We start from the raw sequence: 20,764 nt of genomic DNA, 5'->3' as shown, positions 1-20,764 counted from the left end.
ACCAGGGAAGCCCGTTTGTAGATATTTTGATGATGGCCATTCTGACTGGTGTGAGGTGATACCTAATTGTAGTTTTCACTCACATTTCTCTAACGATTAGTGATGGTGAGCATCCTTTCATGTGTTTGTTGGCAATCTGTATGTCTTCTTTGGAGAAATGTCTATTTAGGTCTTCCTCCCATTTTTTGGATTGGGTTGTTTGTTTTTTTTGATATTGAGCTGCATGAGCTGCTTGTATGTTTTAGAGATTAATCCTTTGTCCGTTGCTTCGTTTGCAAATATTTTCTCCTATTCTGAGGGTTGTCTTTTCGTCTTGTTTATGGTTTCCTTTGCCGTGCAAAAGCTTTTAAGTTTCGTTAGGTCCCATGTGTTTATTTTTGTTTTTATTTCCATTCCTCTAGGAGGTGGGTCAAAAAGGATCCTGCTGTGATTGATGTCATAGAGTGTTCTGCCTAGGCTTTCCTCTAAGAGTTTTATAGTGTCTGGCCTTACATTTAGGTCTTCAATCCATTTTGAGTTTATTTTTGTGTATGGTCTTAGGGAGTGTTCTCATTTCATTCTTTTCCATGTAGCTGTCCAGTTTTCCCAGCACCACTTATTGAAGAGGCTGTCGTTAGAAGGATAATGTTAACTGAGATGACAAAGAACAGAAGTCGACTGTTTGAAATAAGTTCAGTTTTTACAGGGCTAAAATCTAATGTCTATTAGACATCCACGTGGACTTCCAAGTGGACAGTGGCAACAGACGCTGGAGTCTAAGTTGGATATCTAAACTGGGGAAAGAAGAGGGTCCAGATGGCATAGAAAGCCACAGTACTGGATGAGATCACGAAAGGAATGAGTGTAGGCAGAGAGGAGAAGAGGACAAGAATTCAGTTCTGAGGTTTGTCGGTATCAAGAGGTCACAGGAACAGGAGGAGAAACAGCCAAGAAGACTGAGGAGCTACAGCTGCATGACATCAGAGAACAACCAGGAAAGTACTGTCCTGGAACGCAGGTGTGTATGTGTCAACTTGACTGGATAACGGGGTGTCCAAATATTTGGCTAAACGTCATCTCTGGGTATGTCCGTAAGGCTCTTTCCAGGTGAAACTAACATTTGAATCTGTGGACTCAGGAAAGCAGTGTGCCCTTCCCAGCACGCGTGGACATCAAACAATCCCTCGAGGCCTGAACAGAACCAAAACGTGGAGGAAGGAAAAACTGAGTCTTTCCTGCCTGACTGAATGAACTGGGACATTGATCTTCTTCTGTCCTCGGCACTACAGTTTCTCAGGTCTTCAGACCCCGACTGGAATCTACATCGTTGGTTCTCTTGGTCCTCGGGCCACTGTCAAACTGAATTAGGCCACCAGCTCTTCTGGGTCTCCAGCTTGCAGGCACCAGACTGGGAGACTTCTCAGCCTCCACAACTGCGTGAGACAACTCCTTTTAATAAATCACTTCCCGTATACATATCCTATTGTTTCCACGTCTCTAGAGAATGCTGAATAATACATCAGAGGAGAAAGTAGTTCCAGGTGGAGGGAGGGATCAACTGGGTCCAAAATTATGGACGGGTCACTTAAGGAGGGGACTGTGACACAGCCATTGACTTAGAAATATCAATGTCATTCTTACGTTGACCGCAACAGTTGCAGTTTAGGTGAAGGTGTACTTGTTCGATCAGAGTGAGATTAAGACAGAATGGGAGGAGGGGAACTGGAGACAGCGAGTGTAGACGCTCCTTATGGGAGGTCTGCTACCAAGGGGAGGAGAAAAGGCCCCATAGGAGGTAAGAGGGAGTGAGGCAAAAAGAACGTCGTTTTGTGTTTGTTTTTTAATAATAATAATAATAAAAATAACAACACCAGTTTGTATGCTGACAGGAATAATCGAGCAGAGGGAGGAAAAGTGATGCTGATGTTGCAAATACTCTGAGATCATGAACTTCCTTTTGAATTGAGCCAATCTAGGAAAGAATTTTCTGCTACTTGCAACCCAAAGAATGTTCACTAACAGAGTGAGCAGTGTCTTCATACGTGTAAGTCTTTCCTGTTTTATGCCCACTGAGGTATAATTTTTAATAGTGCTCTCATGCTGGTGTGGATGACAAATTATATGGTCACACTAATTAGTTAGGGACATTGGTTCTGAAGCCATAGATTCCAATCCTGGGCCTGCCACTTACCAGCTGTCATCTTGGACAAATTACTTAACTTCTGTGCTTCAGTTTCTTCATACGGAAAGGGGACTAACAATGGCATGTATCTCATGGTGTTTTGCTGAACAAATGAGGTAAAGCATTTAAAGAGCTTACAAAAGGACTTGCTAAATATGGTAAATATTTCATAAATATTAGGTATTATTAAATCTGCATGCCACATGATGCAGAATTCTCCTATACGGTAAAGAATGTAAGCTGCTTCCTGATCCGTTTTTCCCTTTCACACATATAACCTTAAAGGTAATTAGTTTAAATGCAACGAACAAAGTGAAATTATTCACAACTCCGTCTTATAGGCGACGAAGCTGGGAAACCGAACAGTTAATTGAGATAGAATAGGAATTTTTAAATAAATGTTAAATTATGGACTGTGTCAAGGTGCCTGGAGTGATGTGTGATATTATGTGTCGACGTGACTGGCCCACGGAGGATGCCCAGATATTAGGTCGACCATTATTGTGAGTGTGTCTGTGAGGGAGTTTTAGATGAGATCACCATTTGGATAGGTAGACTGAGTAAAGCAGGTGGCCCTCTAGTGGGAGTGTCCCATGGCAATCACTCGAAAGCCTGAATAGGACAAAAAAAGCTGACCTTCCCTCAAGCAGGAGGGACTCAAGCCTGACTGCTTGAGGGGGGACACTGGTCTTTCCCTGCCTGCGGACTTGAACTGAAAAAGCGCATCTTCTTGAGACGATGCCAGCAACTTCGGGACTGGAACTTACACCACTGGCTCTCCTGGTTCTCAGGCCTTTGGACTCGGACTGGAACTACACCATCAGCTCTCCTGGGTCTCCACCTTGCCAAGTGCAGGTCTTGGGTCTTGTCAGCCTCCACAAACATGGGAGCCAATTCCTAATAAAAAAAAATCTCTCTCTCTCTCTCTCTCTCTCTCTAAATATCCTATTGGTCCTGTTCCTCTGGAACCCTGACCAATACACTTGGGAAGGCACAAGCACCTGGTGCAAGTAAAACTACATGATGACATGATGGAACTCAGTAAAGAGTGGGCAGTATGATCACAGGAATTACAGATACCCCATCAGGGTTGCAAAACAGGGTTTTAACAAATAATCATCTGATGGTTAGTAAAGGCTGTGGTAGGCAGAATTCTAAAACTGGTCTCCCAACATATCCCACCATAATCCCAGGTATTGCGAATTAGAGGAGGAATCACGTGCACATTTGCACTATGCTGCATGGCTAACAGGATTTTGCAGTTGTAATTGAGGTTATTAAACCCCTGACCTTAAAATAAGGAGATTATCCTGGATTATCCAAAAGGGCCTAATCTAACCACAGGAGCCCTTTAAAAGCAGACCGTTCTCTCTGGCTTGCAGCAGAGGGAAGCAACAGAGATCTGAAGCCCAAGGAGGATCTGACACACCACTGTTTGCTTAAAGATGGAGGGAACCACACACAGGCAGCCTCTAGGATCTGAGAGCAGCCCCGACGACATCCTGCAAGGACATAGTTCAGTCCTGCCACCACAGGAGCTGGATTCTGCCACTCACCTGGATGAATGAGCTTGGCAGCTGCTTTTTCCCCGGAGCCTCCAGGTAAGGTCCCAGGCCCACTGACACCTTGATTTCAGCCTTGTGAGACCCTAACCAGAGAACTCACTTGATGCATGCCACACGTGTTACCTGTGGAAACCGTGAAATAATAAACACGTGCTGGTTTAAGCTGCCAAATTTGCGGCAATTTGTTACGCAGCACTAGAAAGCTGACACACCGGTATTCAGGTCATTAGCATATTGAATCTGTTGTGCGTAAGGTAATTCTCTGTAGTATCCAACCTACTGGGGAGGGTGAGGAATCATTTCTGGCCCAGCCATAACCACATGAACCTCTAAGGTGCAAATTAAAATAAGCGCCACCAAAGTCGCAGGGCAGAGAATTCTAACGCTAGTGTAGTGGAAGATTAACTGCAATACAGAGGCAAGAACAGACAGCCTGCAGTGTGACAGCAACATGAGGGCACGTCCTGGTAAGATAGGGCCATACTCAGTGTGAAGGGCTTGGACACTGGAGCTGCCCACTCAGTCCCTGCACTTCAGATAAAGCAGAACACTCAGTTCCCAGGCTCCCTACAGGGCAACAGCAGGCAAGCACAGTCAGGGGAACTGCAGGTAGTGGCTCTGAATTAAATGGAAATAAAGTTGTACGAAAAAGGGTTTGGTGCCATAGACATTCTTTGAGGCTTTAGAGGTAGACAGACTGGCTCCAACACTCTGTGATCCTAGCTGTGTTTCAGAATTCTAAGTTATTAACTGTGTGTGAGTGTGTGTATGTGTGTGCGCGCGTGTGTGCGCAGGTGAGACGCCTCCTCGATAATCCTGACAAATCTTTACAGACCACTGGGTTTAAGATCTGCCTGCGTGATTTTCTGTACGAAGACAGCTGGATCAGCTTGCCTGATCCCTCTAACCCCAGAGCCTACCACGGCACGTGGAACATACGCATTTTCTGACTTTTACACCAGCTCCCTGTATTCAGCAGCTTCTAGTACCAGTGCACTGCTGACTTCCTGGCTTCGTGATCAGTGTTGGCCTTTCTAACAATCTCTCAGTTTCTGAAATGTCCTCACGGTGGGAGCCTTTTTAAAGCCCCTAGGCTTTGCAAGTGAAAAGTGACTGAAGCATAAAAATCATTTAAAGAAATTTAACTGCAGAAATTAATTAGTGAATATAAGACTGGTAATTTGATTATTTGTTTTGCTGAAAATCACAAATATTCGGGATTAAGGAATCACATCCATGAGCCCCCAAACAGTCGAATTTTCAGATAGAGGCCTTCATGTTCACAGTCACAAGGTCTCAGTTCCCCTGATCTGACTCCTGATCCTACTGCCTCTATTTTTTTTTTATCACCCAAGTCTGTGTCTCCTCTTCCTCTTTTCCTCTCTTGCACTGTAAATGTACTCCGTGGATACTTCTAATTCAGAAATTACATTCTTTTTTATGTTTGTTTTCCTGTGAGATCCTTAAGGGCTGGTACCATATTTTCTTTGCTCTTTGCTTATCCTGTACGACATACACTGCATGAAACATGGTAGGCATTGCTGAAGGTTTGCTGAAGGCATTTCTTTCATACTGAAACTCTGACAGCAAAAGCATCCACTTGCAATCTGGGAGTAGGACAGTAGATGCATTCTATATAGGTAGCATGTGTGTGGTCTTTGAGTATCATGCAAACTCTTCTAGAACCTAGGAGGTGTTGGAGGACGAGATCTGGTTCATTTGTCCATGTGCCTCTACACAGCACGTGGCACGGTCTTTAGCCCACAATATGGCTAAAAGCAACAATTCCCAGAACTTAGCCATGTGTAAGCCTTTCCATGTCTGCCACCCCCAACTCTAATGTTATAAGCTTAATGTTTTCTGTAAAGGAAGGTACTATTTGTCATGAGAAAAACTCGAAAAATAAATAGAATGATGACATAGCAACGGTGTGGAATTTTAAAATTTACATTGGTGACTCTCAAGAACACAGGAATTTTTTTCAAAAACTTTTAAAAAATGTGGAGATATGCAGACAATGGATTGTGACAGCAGTTCTCCTAAATCCCAGCTCTGCCACTTCCTAGCTCTGTGATGAGCAAGGTATCTACCCTCCTGGGCCTTGGTTTCCTCATTTGTGAAACTGGAATAATGGTACTTATGCCACAGGGATTTTATGAAAACTGTCAGTGAGATATGTAAATACCTGACACATGGTAGGCCCTCAAAGAGATTTTATCATCTCTTCTGATATGTAGTTAGGAAAAAGCAACAACAGAAAAACAGGATTCCTTTACAAGAATTTTGGGAATTACACACAGCAGAAAGTTCATCCGAAGCAACAAATCAAGGATACCTCCTTTGAGACGTAGGCTGGTACTAAAAGCTATCTGATCAAAGTTAAAGCGAAGCTCAGAAACTAAGAGTCTAATTGGTGTCCTCTCCTAGGAGATCTCGTATTTGGGGAAAACTGCTAAGAAAACCACCGATTTTCCAATGTGCCCTGAAATAATAAACACCCGAGGAGAAGATGGGGGGAAAAGAGTAAAGGAAAAGCCGTTTTCCTACTAATCTCGAATTCCAGAGGATGATGCCCGGCTCAGAACCCCTGGTCAGAGCCACCTTACCATGCTGCTCACTAATGGTGCACCTTCCCAGAACAGGTGGATTTTACTGGGGGTACCGGGAGAATGTGGCCGTTTTCCTGATCCCAATTTTGATTCTATACCTCGCTTGTGGTCTTCATCAAAGGAGCCTGCGAAATGTGCAGAACAGCTTGGTAACCCTGAGAAATCTGTAGTATTGCTTCTGAGGGAACTGGTCTCACGGTGCCTGGGCCTGTGGGTGCACAGCAGCATTGATCAGTAAACTCCTGATCTTCCCTCCTGGGCCAGTTGGATGTCTTTGTGGAAGAAAAGGGCATCCTGCCAAGAACAGGATTCTCACACAAGGAAACTAGCTCTGCAACAAAGGACCCTCCCCAGGATCCACAATCATCAAAAGTCATGAAGGAGTGTAAACAACAATTACTTTGTTCCTTCACAAGGACTCAGAATAGTCACCTTCCATCTGCCGCAGCAGGAATCAATGTTGAATATACCAACATTTGGCCAAAGCAGCTGGGGCGAGATCTCTGGGATGAAGAGCTTCTGCAAGTGTTAGGAGATGGGATGAAAGCTTTGGAGAGCTGGATCAGTGAAAAAAGGAAGGGAACCGGACAGGACTGCTGGGAGCAAATTAAGCGGGGGTCTGCCTATGCTGCACTCTTTCTGGGGTGTTATCATCGGTGAGCCCCGAGTTTCCCTCTCTTTTGGGCTATCTACTGCCAGATCGTGGGCAAGTTACAGAATGTCCGTCATCTCAACAGTCTCCCTTACGAAGTGGGAATGACAATATTTCCTCTGAAGGAATTCAACTACAAATCCTGTAGTCCTAGGATTCAACTGCAGAAGATCAATGAAGAGCCTAGCTTGGTACCCATCGCTGCATGTACTATTACTTCACATTAATCTCAACTTTCATTTCAACTAGCTCATTACATTCTTTTGCGTTCACCACGTTTAACTGTATGATTACCTTTTATTCTCAAAGATACACTTTTATTTGAAGAAAATATATTATGTAAATTAGTACATGTTCTGCGCAGATAAAGCAAAGTCTATTTAGGTGACGAAGGCCTGAGGTCTGGAAACGCCACCCTAAGTCATGCTGTGTAGTAAGCACAGGGCTGGCCTAGGAGGGATCCACGGAAAATGAGTCAGACATCTGGCCGCGCCGACCAGCAGAGTTTGCATGGCAGCTGATACAGACATGGTGCTCACACAGATGGCACCTACTGGAATAACTGCAGTTTGTAAACAGAATGTTTTCCCTGTTAGTATCGCTTTCACAAATTAATTAATTAACGGATTGATTAATTCAATGAATATTCCGTAGTGCCTTCCCAGTTGTATCAGAAAGTGTCCTGGATCATGGACTGACAAAGACCAATGAAACATGGCCCTTGCCCTCAAGGGTATCACAATGTACCAAGGGAGGCAGACACACTCATTACATCAACAGATATCCTCTGCATGACTACAATGTGTGCTCAGCAAAGTTCTGGGCTGCTGGAGATTGACCAGTGAGCAAGAGACAAAGATCCCTAAGACCAAGGACCTCACAGCTGGGAGCTCTGGGGGAGGACAGAGATAAGCAACAAACATAACAAAGAAGTAAATAACAGAGTCTGTTAGTTGATAAGTGTTATAACAAAAGGACAATTTAGGCCAAGGCAAAGGGGATCAGGGATAGGGTGGAGGGTGGGAAAGACGGGTGCACTTGGCAATATGCTGTTCTGTGGCCTGGTTAGCCCTCACTGAGAAGGCGAGAACTGAGCAAGGCCTCCAGGGAAATGAGGAAGTCAGCCAGGCAGATGTGGGTGAGGAGCATCCGGGCAAAGGGAAGAGCTAGAGCAAAGACCCTGAGGAGGGAGCCTGGCTGACAAGATCCAGAAACTGCAGAGTCCTGGACCTGAGTGACTGAAGGGAGGCTGGTGTGGTAAAGTCAGAGAGGAAATGGGGCCAGATCTTGTAGGGCCTCGTACACCTTTCTGAGGGTTTCGCATTTGACTCTGAGCCATGAACGGAACAGCGCTAGGAAGGGTTTAGTTGCTGAATTAGAGGTCTGTACAGAGGACAGTATCAGTGAAGAGCAGGGATACAGCAGTCAGGGGACCAGAGGGAGTGATCAAAGAAGCAGGAGAAATCAAGGAGTGCTGCCTCTTTGCGAGAGAGTGGAAACACTCACCTGGACTTGACCTCCATTGACCGTTGGGCTCACGCCCGTGACTGTGCACACGTGTGCCGTTACTCACAAAATCACAAACTTACAAGTCCTGTATTCATCCCCATGGTTCATCCATTAAGCAAAGAAAAAAAAATGGGGAGGTATTTTTTTGTTCCAATCCCTTTGTATTTGAGAAGTTTCTACTGAACTACCTACTGTAGCCCCACTCTGAAGCCCTTGCTGTGTTTCAAGGAAAAACAGATTATCCAAGGAACATGATGAAGCCTCCCTTTTCACACACGTGAAAAGCTATGTGTGGAGTTGCCTCTCTTCACTCGTCTTTCATTTTATATTTGTAATAAACAATTATTAGGTACAATGAGAACCATCCTTTATGATCCATGTAGGCTCTGTCACACTCTTTCAGTCAATCAATGTATTTTGAATCCCTGCTGGATGCCGAGCTCAGGTCACTGTGCTGACTCAGGGGGAACAGGTATGTATCAGGCTGGACCCTAGCCTTTCAATTTCTTACAAACATACAGACAGATCATCACAGCGCTCGATCCTTGATTAGAGCCATGACAGAATTAAAGTCAAGGGAGCCCGGTAAAATGGAGGAGGGTCATTTAATCGCAGTGTAAGGGGTGGGTGAGTACACATGGTCAGGAAAGCCTTTGGGGGAGGGTTGAAGTTAATGAGTTAGGTACTTTTACTATCCCCATTTTACAGATGAGAACTATCAAGGTCCAAGATATTCACTTGCTTAAGGCTGCACAGCTACTGAGAGAGCCAGACTTAAGTTCTAGGGCATTTGGTTTACAAAACACCAATTTTTTTCCCACTCACTGACTACTACTAAAATCACATTTCCCGACTCTGCTTCCCTTTAGTACGTCTAGAAATCCTCTCAGGTATGTGTGGTCACTCTCCTGAAAGCTGGGTGCAGCTGTGAAGACCACAAGGCTCTCAGAAGGTCTGTAACGTTCTCCATCTGCGGTGACAGCTGTTCTGGAGAGCTCCTCCCTCTTAGAATTGCATTCCACTTAAAATTAATCACAAAAGAGGCAGCTCTAGGTTCCATGCCCATCTCACCAAGAAAGGCACCCAACTTCCCAGGACCATGCTTCTAATGTTGCTGTCACTTTCCAATCTGCCTGCTCTTTCCTAAATCAGAAAACATGTGGAAATATGTATCCCAGACTAGTTGCGCTCAGAGCAGATCCTCTCAGTTTTAGAACATTACATAGAAGCTGTGTTCTCCTGGCTGCCCAGATCTCCCAGGCAGAAAAAAATGAGAGCGGAGGAAGTCTGCGCCACAAGGAATGACGTGCACTGTGTGTGTATCTCAGCAACTCTCAACACGTGCGAAATCTGTCATAGTGAAGGGAAGATTACCTTTGGTGTCAGGCAGACCAGCGTGTGACTCAGCTCCATCACTTGCTGCCTCACCTCCTTAAACCCATCTCAGCCTGTCTCTTAATCTGTTGAAAGGAGATTTTGATACTCATTTTTCAATTTTGCTGGTAAATAAATATTACATGCATAAAGTGGACCCTCGACAAATCAAAATCAATGCCCAGGATGATGACAAAATAGAACGTCTTCTTCTCTGTAACACTAATTCCATTTTATGCTTGCAGGGGAAATTGAACTTCAAGTTGTTAAGTAACGTGTCAAGGTGACATCCTTCATTGGTGGGAGTGAGATGGGCCCTCAGGTGGGCTTTTCACTATATTTCTCAGGAGAAGAACATCCAGAGCGGAAATAGCTTCCTTTGAACTCAGTGACCCTTAGCAAATGAACACCTTACCTAAGAAGTCAACTCTGAACGTCATCCAAAAATGCCACAACAGAATGTAAACTGGTGGAGCCACTGTGGAAAACGGTATGGAGGTTCCTCAAAAAAACTAAAAACAGAGTTGCCATATGATCCTGCAATCCCACTCCCAGGCATATATCTGGAGAAAAACATAACTTGAAAAGATACATGCACCCCAGTGTTCACTGCAGCACTCTTCACAACAGCCAAGACATGGAAACAACCTAAATGTCCATCGACAGAGGAATGGATAAAGATGATGTGGTTCCTATATACAATGGAACACTACTCAGCCACAAAAGAGAATGAAATAATGCCACTTGCCGCAACATGGATGGGCCTAGAGATTATCATACTAAGTGAAGGAAGTCAGACAGAGAAAGGCAAATACCATGTGATATCACTTATATGTGAAATCTAAAATATGACGCGAATGAACTTATCTACGAAACAGAAAAGGACTCACAGACATAGAGAGCAGCCTCGTGGTTGCCAAGGGGGAGGAGGCTGGGAGAGGGATGGATTGGGAGTTTGGGATTAGCAGATGCAAAGTATTATATATAGAATGGATAAACAGCAAGGTTCTACTGTACAGCGCAGGGATCTATACTCAATATCCTGTGATAAACCATAATGGAAAAGAACATGAAAAAGAATGTATACATATGTATAACTGAATCACTTTGCTATACAGTAGAAATGAATACAACGTTGTAAATCAACTACACTTCAATAAAATAAATTTTTTTAAATGCCACAACAAACCGTAGCTCTTGATAAAAAGAATCCTTTTGACAAGACATGGTGACTTTGTGAGAGCACAGCTATAGAGACATGAAGACTTGAATTCAAATACTAACTCCACTCTAAGCCTTCTCTTCTATGAAACGGAAATAATAACTGTCTCCTTAGGATTTAATGGGCTGTCAGTTAAACAGGATACAGGGCTCAACACAGGGTCTGGCACAAAGACTGACACGTACAAATATTACATGTCTTAACTTCATCCCTCTCCTTCTGACTCCAGGGAAAGTTCAATGGCAACCTCTTCAAGAAGAGGTGGAATTTCTACTGGGAAACATACTTTCTTTATTTTTGGTTGGATTTTGATGGATGGCAGTTAATGGTGGTGTCAGCTAGCTCTTGATGTATAAGAAACCACCCCAAATTTTAGTGGCTTTAAACAACAACTGATTCTTTTGCTCATAATTCTGCAGCCCAACGACTTCAGCTGGGCTCGGGTGACTGGTCCTTCTGCTCTTCTCAGAGGGCTTACTTACGCATCCGTGGTCAGTGCTCTATCGGCTAACTGGCTCTGCTGCGGGCTGTATGGTCTAGGATGGTCTCACCTACATTTCTGGCAAAGGATCCACTGTAAGGTGGGGTGAAGGCGATGCATGGACTGTGGATCTCTCATCACTCACCTAGCCCAGGCTTCTTCACATTGTTGTCATCTTGTTTCAAGAGCAGCAAGAGAGGGCAAACCCCAGTGCACAGGCACTTTTCAATTCTCTGCTTGCTTCACACTTGCTATGGTCCCATGGCACAAAGCAAGCTCCGTGCCAAGGCCAAGGACAATGTGGGAGGCATGCACGTATCACAGCTGTTGCTGTAACAGTCTGCTACCACAGTGGCTCATGAAACAACCCTGTTCATCAGTGGAGAAACAATGAACTATAGATAAACCAGACAGCAGAGTGCTAGTCTCCCAAAAAAGATTTCTACTCTTCTTTAGAAAAAGTTAAAACTGTCTTGCCCTATTGTTTTAACAGGTGGAAAATAAAATTATTTTATGAAATTTGGAAAAAAACTAATTTGGAAACTTCCTTGGCATTGCACTAAACCTACAACCTGTGGATCTCTTTATCCAGGAACATGTTATGACTTTGCCAGTAGGAATTCAGTCTCTACCTCCTTCCATATTATAATGTTGCTTCTCCTCCCCCTTCCAATAAATATGCCCCACCCCCAGCACAGACATATTGCATAGGCATAATCTGATGTGGGAGTGATGCAGCAGACTATAAAACGGCACCTCTGGTGAGACAAGGACATACTACCTGGTAACTGTGAAGCAGACTGGTGATGTGGCTGGGGCCTGTTTGGTCCACACCTCCCTGCAGACACCAGTCCAATCTCCCAGCTTTGCTAAAGTTCCTCTTGATTAATTCAAATATCTTTTAGAGTTGAGTACAAGTTTTATCATTTTCTACTACAATGTTTTTTTTCAGGATCCCTCGGTATTTTGTTTACTTTGTAGTGGTTGATATTGCTACTGTGATGTCATCGTTTCCACATTATATTTTCTACAGGGTTATTGCTGGCATACATGAAAGCTCTTGGGATTTTAAATGTTAATGTTTATTAACGTCTACCATTTAAAGAAATTTATTTTTTATTTATTTTTATTTATTTATTTTTGCCGTACACGGGCCTCTCACCATTGTGGCCCCTCCCGCTGCGGAGCACAGGCTCCGGACGCGCAGTCTCAGCGGCCATGGCCCACGGGCCCAGCCGCTCCGCGGCATGTGGGATCCTCCCGGACCGGGTCACGAACCCGTGTCCCCTGCATCGGCAGGCGGATTCCCAACCACTGCGCCACCAGGGAAGCCCTAAAGAAATTTATTTTTACATCGTTTCTTAGGTGTTTCCCAAGAATATATTCCTACCATCTGCTAAGAATGACAATTTTGTCTTATTTATCAAAATGGTAGGCTTTTTTCTCTTTACAATCTCATTGCACGGGAAAGAAAATCTAAAATGATATGTAATAATATGGGTGATAATTGGTATATTTGCCTAGATCCTGACTATAATGGATTTTGTTTCTAGTTGTTTAACATCATTTATTTGTGAGTATGGGCACACTGAGGTATACAGCCTGTGCTGAAATCTATTTTCCTAGTGTTTTGGGGGGTTTTTTGTTGTGTTTTGTTTGTTTGTTTGTTTTGTCCACACCTCGCGGCGTGAGGCAGTTCCCCAGCCAGGGATCCAACCCGTGCCCCCTGCATTGAAGCGCAGAGTCTTAACCACTGGGCCACCAGGGAAGTCCTCCTAGTTTGTTTTTAATCACGGTATGTTGCCTTCCTCCAAATGTTCCTTGATCATCCATATATCGGTAAAATATGGTCATTAGCACTAGTATCGCTATTGGTTGAGGTCATTCTCTTCATTTCTCCATTTTACCATTTTCTTCATACAGTTTTATTATATTATGCCCATATATTTTTGTCTTATTATACTTCTAGATATTGAGGGTAGTCTTGCCACCAGGAACAGAATCAATTTTATGAGCTATTTGGATACACACGGCGTGGAACAAGCTGAACTGGCAAGCTGAACTAACTTGTTATTTAAAAACCGGACTGTATGTTTCGTAACCATTTTCCACATACCTTTCCGATTCAATTTCTCCTTGATGAATGGATTATTTCACTGGAAAAGTGAGGTGTTGTGATCCTGCTTGCCTGATGCCAGCAGACGGTCTGTGGGTAAGAGAGAGACAAAGATGCCTAAGTTGCAATAAGGCAAAAGGGAGGGGATATCAGAGGTCTTCTCCACAGGTTACTGTGAGAGCAGGGAAACAATAAGAAAAAATACGAAGGAGGGGGAAGGCTTTAGGCTGTTACATCTGGGGCTGTGGGAGGGCCACTTCTTGGCCAAGGGGACAGGATGACCAGACAGAGGGGAGAGAGCACCAAGTGGCCTTGCTGGAGTCCCTGGCCAGGAGGCTTCTAAAAATCAACATGCAAAATATGAAGGGATTGCCAGAGGCATGTTTCCCAAAGCCTCAACCAGTACTTCTCAATGAGAAAGAGAGACAAGGGTGGAGTGTGTGGAGGGGAGAGATTCCTGGGATTTAATAAAACACTGCTTTGGGTGGTTCTCCAGCTGTTGGGTGAACATGACCCAAAGTGCAAAGGTCTGAACCAAGTAGGTGAGGAGTTTACTGCTGAGCAAACCGAGGACCAGAGGTTGGGTAAGATGTCAATAGGGGTTCAAGAAAGGTGTTCACTTATGGGCTGTGCCAAGATGCCTGGCAAGGTGAAGAACCTGCTGAAGAAACAAAACTGCATGATATGACTCAGCAAAGATTAGGTACTGTTTTGTCAAGAATACCGAGGATCGTCTTGACAAAACCGGGGCCTTCCTGTAAGTAAGCCGGCACTCTACCTTATGGGTGATGACGAGGACCACACGCACTTGACCGTCCGTCCTGTGTGTAAAACGATTGCGTGTGTGTTTCCTGCAACCTGGTGGGGAGGGTGAGGAGAAACGTCCGGCCGCGCCACAGCCACGTCTGGCTCGAAGGCACACGTGCAAGCAAGCTTGGCCCAGGTCACAAGGCGGTGCATTTCACCCCGGGGGCTGCAGAATCCCAGCCCGGAGGTGCGGGGCGCCTGCGCAGTGCGCCCCAGGCGCCGCGCGCTGCGGGAGCCACGAGACCCCCGCCCCCCGCCCTCCGACGGGAACGCGCACGTGCCCGGGGACGCGGACGCGCCCGCGAATGCGCCTCACCTCTCTCAACCCCGGCCCCGTCGGCTGAGGAGGGAGGGGACGCGGACGCGCACCGGAGACGCGGGTGGGCTCCGCGCAGAGTGGCGGGCTCCGGGGCGGAGGCGGGGATGGGGGCGGGGGCGGTGGCGCCTCCTCCACTCAGGCGTCTGCGCCCGGGGCCCCCCGGCCGCGCGGGGGGACGGACCGACTGACGTACCTCGCGCGCCCCCGCCTCCGTCCCCGCCCCCGCCTCATCTTCCCCGAGCGCCCGGGGCTCACGGGCTGAGGCGCTTCTCTCTCTCGCCGCCTCTCGCCGCCCCTCGCCGCGGCCCTTTCTCTCGGCAGCACCTCGGAGTCCCTCGTCCCGGTGGCGGCGGCAGCGGGGACCCGAGCAGCGGCGAGCGGCCTCGAGGATGAAGTGCAAGCCGAACCAGACGCGGACCTACGACCCGGAGGGGTTCAAGAAGCGGGCGGCGTGCCTGTGCTTCCGGAGCGAGCGCGAAGACGAGGTGCTGTTAGTGAGTAGCAGTCGGTACCCGGACCGCTGGATCGTGCCGGGCGGGGGCATGGAGCCCGAGGAGGAGCCGGGCGGTGCTGCAGTCCGCGAGGTGTACGAAGAGGCGGGAGTCAAGGGGAAGTTGGGCCGGCTCCTGGGCATTTTCGAGCAGAACCAAGATCGCAAGCACAGAACGTACGTGTATGTACTGACTGTCACTGAGATTCTGGAGGATTGGGAAGATTCGGTTAGCATTGGGAGGAAGCGAGAGTGGTTCAAAGTCGAAGATGCGATCAAGGTTCTCCAGTGCCACAAGCCCGTGCATGCCGAATATCTGCAAAAACTAAAGCTGGGCGGTTCCCCAACCAGTGGAAACTCCATGGCCCCGTCCCCGCCAGAGAGCGATCCCTAGTATGTACCGCTCCTGCACAGACTCTTGCTTTCCACCTACCTGACAGTAAATAGTGCCCGGAGCGCCCCTGGTGCCGTGTGAGGTCTCACCGGGAGGAGGGAGGCTTCTTTTGTTTCCTTGGCAGACCTCTGAATCACGCTTGCAAACTGTCTCAGTTGCCAGGCACTGTTTTCAGACATTTTGCACGTTTTCAGATGCTTTCAGAATCGCTTCTTGGTAGCACTGTAACACATTTCGGAAAGCCAAAGCCACATGGGATGTTTTGGTTTGTTTGTTTGTTTGTTTGTTTTTTATAAAGGTGCCTTAACTGCTGACCCAGTCTTTTGGGGGCGGGTGTGTGTGTGTGTGTGTACACGTGTATACGTGTTGTGGTTGTTTTTTCTTTACAGTTCACACGTGTGTGTGTGTCCGTATGTGTCTGCGTGTGTCTGTGTGCGTATGTGCACTTTTGGTACCAGTCTTGTGGGTTTTTTGTAGTGAAGGCCTTTAAAATCTGATCACCTTGGTTGTATGGCAACTTCATTAATGTTTTCTCTTAAGTTGTTTTCTCATTCACAGCATTAGCCCTTGTCAGCAAGCCCTTCTGTGATGGGGATTGGTTTGAAGGACCAGTTTTGAATTTCAAAGAAGTATTTAAGAATTTTTTTTTTTTTTTGGCTGCGTTGGGTCTTCGTTGCTGCGTGCTGGCTTTCTCTGGTTGCAGCGAGCGGGGGCTACTCTTCGTTGTGGTGCACGGGCTTCTCATTGCGGTGGCTTCTCTTGTTATGGAGCATGGGCTCTAGGCGTGCAGGCTTCAGTAGTTGTGGTACGCAGGCTCAGCAGTTGTGGCTCGTGGGCTCTAGAGCACAGGCTCAGTAGTTATGTCGCATGGGCTTAGTTGCTCCGTGGCATGTGGGATCTTTCTGGACCAGGGATCAAACCTGTGTCCCCTGCATTGGCAGGCGGATTCTTAACCACTGCACCACCAGGGAAATTTTACATCATGTGCTCTTTCCACACTGAACAATAATTTTATCTTCAGATATGTGATCTAATTTGCCCTTTTCAGAAACTGCTTAATTCATATGTGGATAATTCGATTTTCAGAACATTTTCACAACTGGTAGTTTTTTACTTCTTACTTGAAATAGCCATTTCCCATTTAGCCCAAATGTAGCTTAGCAAAATATTATTTTATAGAGTAATCGCCCTCTCGGGAAGGTATTGTTATGTACATATCCTAATATGTACATATTATGAAAACTGTATTCCGAGTGTGATTTAGCATGCTTGAGTTCCAACTCCCATTGCTCCTGTCTCAGTGTCCTAGAACAACATTCTCTCAATACAAATTAGTCTTTGAATGAAAGTCCGCATATCTGAATTTGTGATAGTCCACTTAAACTTGTCTGAATACCAGTAGCCAAAGGACTAGAATAGTATATGGTAATTACATCCCAGTTGAGTGAGTTAGCTTTCTTGATATTCAGCTGCTACAGACTTCTCAAAATGTTAGGACGCCTGGCCGATCTCTCCTAAAGATTTAGGATAAAGGTTTTGTGTCACATGACAGACTTTTTTGGGTGCCAAGTTAAAAGCGCTTATGTTTGCTTCAGTACTTGCTTGAAATTAGGGATCCTATCTAAAGTGCTTAGGTTTCTTTTGGACTACCTTTATTCCCCTAGCCATAGTAAGTAGGTAGAGTAAAGCCTACTTCATGAAGTGGATATTGGCACTTAGAAAGATCATTTTTAATTTCTAGGGCAACCTAGAATGTGTCATATTTCTTAATCATTATTGATAGATATTTTGTGTCAGTCAACTAACTTTTGGGGGGGTCACTGTTAATGCACTCTGTATTAAGAAATTTTGAAAGTTTAGAAACTTGGAACTCTTGATCTTTTCTCAAGAAGGTTGAGGAAATGCCTACTTTGTGAAAAGAGTATGGGTGGGGGATGTCTTTCTATATATAACACTTAACATCTTAAAAATATTCTACAGATCAATAATAATATAAGTGGATAATAACTGTAATTTAAACACATTTTTATTCTATAAATTAACCTTTTATAAAGAACACAATCACTGGTAGAATTGAATATCACTACGTTTTCTTTTTCAACTTCGGTGCCAATTTTTAAAATAAGGTCTTTGCTATATAGAAATATGTCTAAATAAAGTACGTATTGTAATTGACAAAACTAATGTTGCCAAAGGAATGAGTAGAGAATGAACAGATTTTAAAAACCAATTATTATTTCATATTCAAAATTATGTAGAATTATCAAATATGTGTTTCAAAAATATGTTTTTGTACAGAAAGATATTTTATTTTTTAAACAAACTTTCTAAATCCCACAAGTTGACGTTTCCTATTCTAACAATCCAAATCAATGAATGATATTCTCAGTAACCTGAAATTTTTCAAAGTATACAGTAACAGCAGTGAAATTGGATTATTGTTTTATGACCATTTCATATATAATACTGCCTCCATCTAAAATGTTGCTACAAGCACCTGGGAGGTTTAACTTGTACATGGCATCCTTAGAGATAATAATGCACCATCTTGTTTTGACTTTTCAACTCGTATTTGACAAATGTGAAAAGTACAGTGTTGATGTTAATCAACTCTTGTTAGCCTGCAGATATTTGCCGTATTTAATTCTGAAAGATTTGTACTGAGTTCTATCACTTGCTAGGATTATCTTCAGTTCCCAGTTATCTTCAATTTATGTAATCTGTAAGACTCCTTTCATTTCTAAATTGCAAAAGAACATTTTACAGTTATCACACTTTAAGCTTTCAAATTCACATGGGCAGGTCTTGTTATGCTTTTGGAGTTCAGTCAAGAAAAAGTTAAATGAAAGAACCTAAAAAGTCTTTCATTTTAAAAGAGAAATCCAAAGAATTCAGCTTAAAACAGTTGACACAGAGGTAACAAACCAAATGGTATCTAGTTAACCTCCATCCTCCAAGAACTTGATCCATCAACAGTTGGAATTTTCTTCCTACAGTCATTACATAGCACCCATGCATTATTTATAAGATTATTACACTAAAAATGTACAGATGAATCTTTCAATTCATTCTCTCCAGAAAGGAAATAGTGCATTGATCAAAGATAATTAAGACTTTCAGACATGAGGTAGAAATTTGTTTCCAGCATATTTTTTAAAGACTAGGTTTTTTCCCCCAAACTGGGCAAGTGCCTTAACAAAAGTTTTAAGAAGACATGTTGGAGTAAAGGTAATATTGATATGTTTGATATATCGTTTCCCTGGATGCCCAATATATTATATTTTCTAAGAAACCTGTTTTGCTGATCAGATCACTGTTGAAAGAAGTAACTCTGAAAGGGATGGGGGTGGCTATAAATATTTTGAATTCTGTTGTATGGTTTAATTTTAAAAGAACTGTAAATATTTCAACATTTTTGTGTTTAGAAACATCAAATAAATATTGGTGTATGTGTGCTTGCACACGGGCTCACACACGTGTAAGCAACAGGAATAGGCAGCTTCTAAAGTACTAGCAACATTAGAGGGCCCTTCTGGGACAGATGGGTAAGGGGTTCTGAAGCTGGAGCTGCTCCTCCCACTTCCCTTTAGGTGGAAGAAAGAGCAATTCCTCCATCAATAGTTGTTAACTGGGAAAAGGAAGGTGAAAATGCTGCTTTCAACCTATACTACTAACAACTGGCCAGAGTTCTCTTTTTCAGGGTTCCTTTTGTGGAAGCACCAAGCAAAACAGGAAATATTTTCAGCATTGTTCTAGTATTGTAATCATCTTTCTGAATGACTGTTTGGCCTGTTAGACTATGAACTCTTTGAGGACTAGGACTCAGCCTGCCCATATCCTCAGAGCCTAGAACAGTGGCTAAAATTTGGAGACATCTGTCATTGATCCACAGATTATAAATGTCTACTACTAGTGTTTTCTATAACACTGTAATACTAGTGTATTGATTTCTTAGCTTTATATTTTAACTAGGACAATCTGTTATTCCTCAGGCTCTCATGTGGCCTTATAGTGGAACTGCATTAGATAATTCACTGAAGGCTTTTCCAATACAAAGTGGTTGATGAACCATAATTCAGTAAATATTTGTTGACTAGAGGAATTGATGAACCAATAAAACTATTAATGAGATATTTTTTTTTAGGTGAATGGCATAGATGTTGTTCAGATTTACTTTGAAAGAATCAAGTATGTGAACCCTATGATGAATGGAATTGTGAAGACAGGTGAGCTCTTTCACACTCCCAAGGACACAGCTCGTCCTATCCTTTTGGACACTTCCTCCCTGTTTATTACAATGACTACTCTCCAGGTTGTTGCACTACTACTATATCTGTACAGACTTCTAATTTTGCACCTATGGCCTTTTTTGTGCTTTTATGATTATATGTCAGTATTTCCCACCAGGTTATGTGACCTTGAGTGCAAAGACCTTACTTATTTCCTTCGTCTTTTTTATATATCTAGCATATAAGACATCACTAGAAATATGGTAGATATCACTGAAGGTTTGTCTATAAAATTAATATTTTGTAATGACACTGAGTGGTAAAGCATTTACCTTCTAATCTGCTGTTAGTACAGCAAATGCTGTCTGTTTAGCTTATATGTGGCTTTTGTACATCAGGTGTCACACAAGTGTTTAAAGGCATTTGTGAGATATTAGAAAGCAAAAATTCTTACTCATATGTCTATGTCATCCCAGACATTATGTGTCTGCTAATGGCAGTACACTACACTACCTATGAAAAAATATATTTCATATTTTTTAACCTAAATCTGACTGTGCCTCTAGACATAACTCCTGATCTGTAGAAAATACAGGGAACAGAGAAACATTACTCTACATCACAGAGATGATATGAGCAGAATCCAGACTGCAGGAAACTACAGGACAGATGACCTAGTACCTTCAGTAAATGATTGCCAGAATGAAAGAAATGGAGGATGAACCTATAGATTAAAAGAGATTTAAGAGACTTAACCAGTTGTAATATATGGATCTTTTTCCAGTTGTAATATATGGATCTTTTTCAGATCCTGATTTGACTAAACTGTAAAATAA

At 43.8% G+C, this 20,764-nt stretch overlaps 1 protein-coding gene and 1 long non-coding RNA gene across 4 annotated transcripts in view; one reads left to right on the top strand and one right to left on the bottom strand.

Moving 5' to 3' along the window:
- Positions 1-14,765, bottom strand: part of LOC137216796 (uncharacterized) — a 34,126-nt gene extending 19,361 nt beyond the window's left edge. Inside the window, exons 1-3 of one of the 2 annotated variants that reach the window (XR_010939859.1) lie at positions 14,468-14,765; positions 13,690-13,779; positions 3,716-3,849 (exon numbers count right to left, since the gene is read on the bottom strand). This is a non-coding gene — a long non-coding RNA (uncharacterized lncRNA). Of the gene's footprint in view, positions 1-3,715; positions 3,850-13,689; positions 13,780-14,467 lie in introns of those variants that run through there. The other variant, XR_010939858.1, reaches the window with a different exon arrangement.
- A 237-nt stretch (positions 14,766-15,002) lies between these two features.
- Positions 15,003-19,985, top strand: LOC137216794 (diphosphoinositol polyphosphate phosphohydrolase 3-beta). Of its 2 annotated transcripts, XM_067722853.1 has the most exons (2): positions 15,004-15,698; positions 19,844-19,985. In XM_067722853.1, coding segments are annotated over exons 1-2 (495 nt in total). In that variant the 5' UTR covers positions 15,004-15,204; the 3' UTR covers positions 19,845-19,985. The 2 variants fall into 2 exon arrangements, with proteins under 2 accessions (XP_067578955.1, XP_067578954.1); XM_067722854.1 differs by lacking the exon at positions 19,844-19,985 and having other exon boundaries at positions 15,003-15,699.
- The last annotated feature ends 779 nt before the right edge of the window (positions 19,986-20,764 follow it).

The sequence above is a fragment of the Pseudorca crassidens genome, chromosome X (genome assembly GCF_039906515.1).
Source record: "Pseudorca crassidens isolate mPseCra1 chromosome X, mPseCra1.hap1, whole genome shotgun sequence".
Classification (NCBI taxonomy): Eukaryota; Metazoa; Chordata; class Mammalia; order Artiodactyla; family Delphinidae; genus Pseudorca; species Pseudorca crassidens.
Note: the sequence above shows the minus strand (reverse complement) of the source record. Positions and strands in the feature narration are given on the sequence as shown.

Coding starts and splice junctions, on each gene's coding strand:
- LOC137216794 (XM_067722853.1), top strand. CDS start 15,205: ATGAAGTGCAAGCCGAACCAGACGCGGACCTACGACCCGGAGGGGTTC.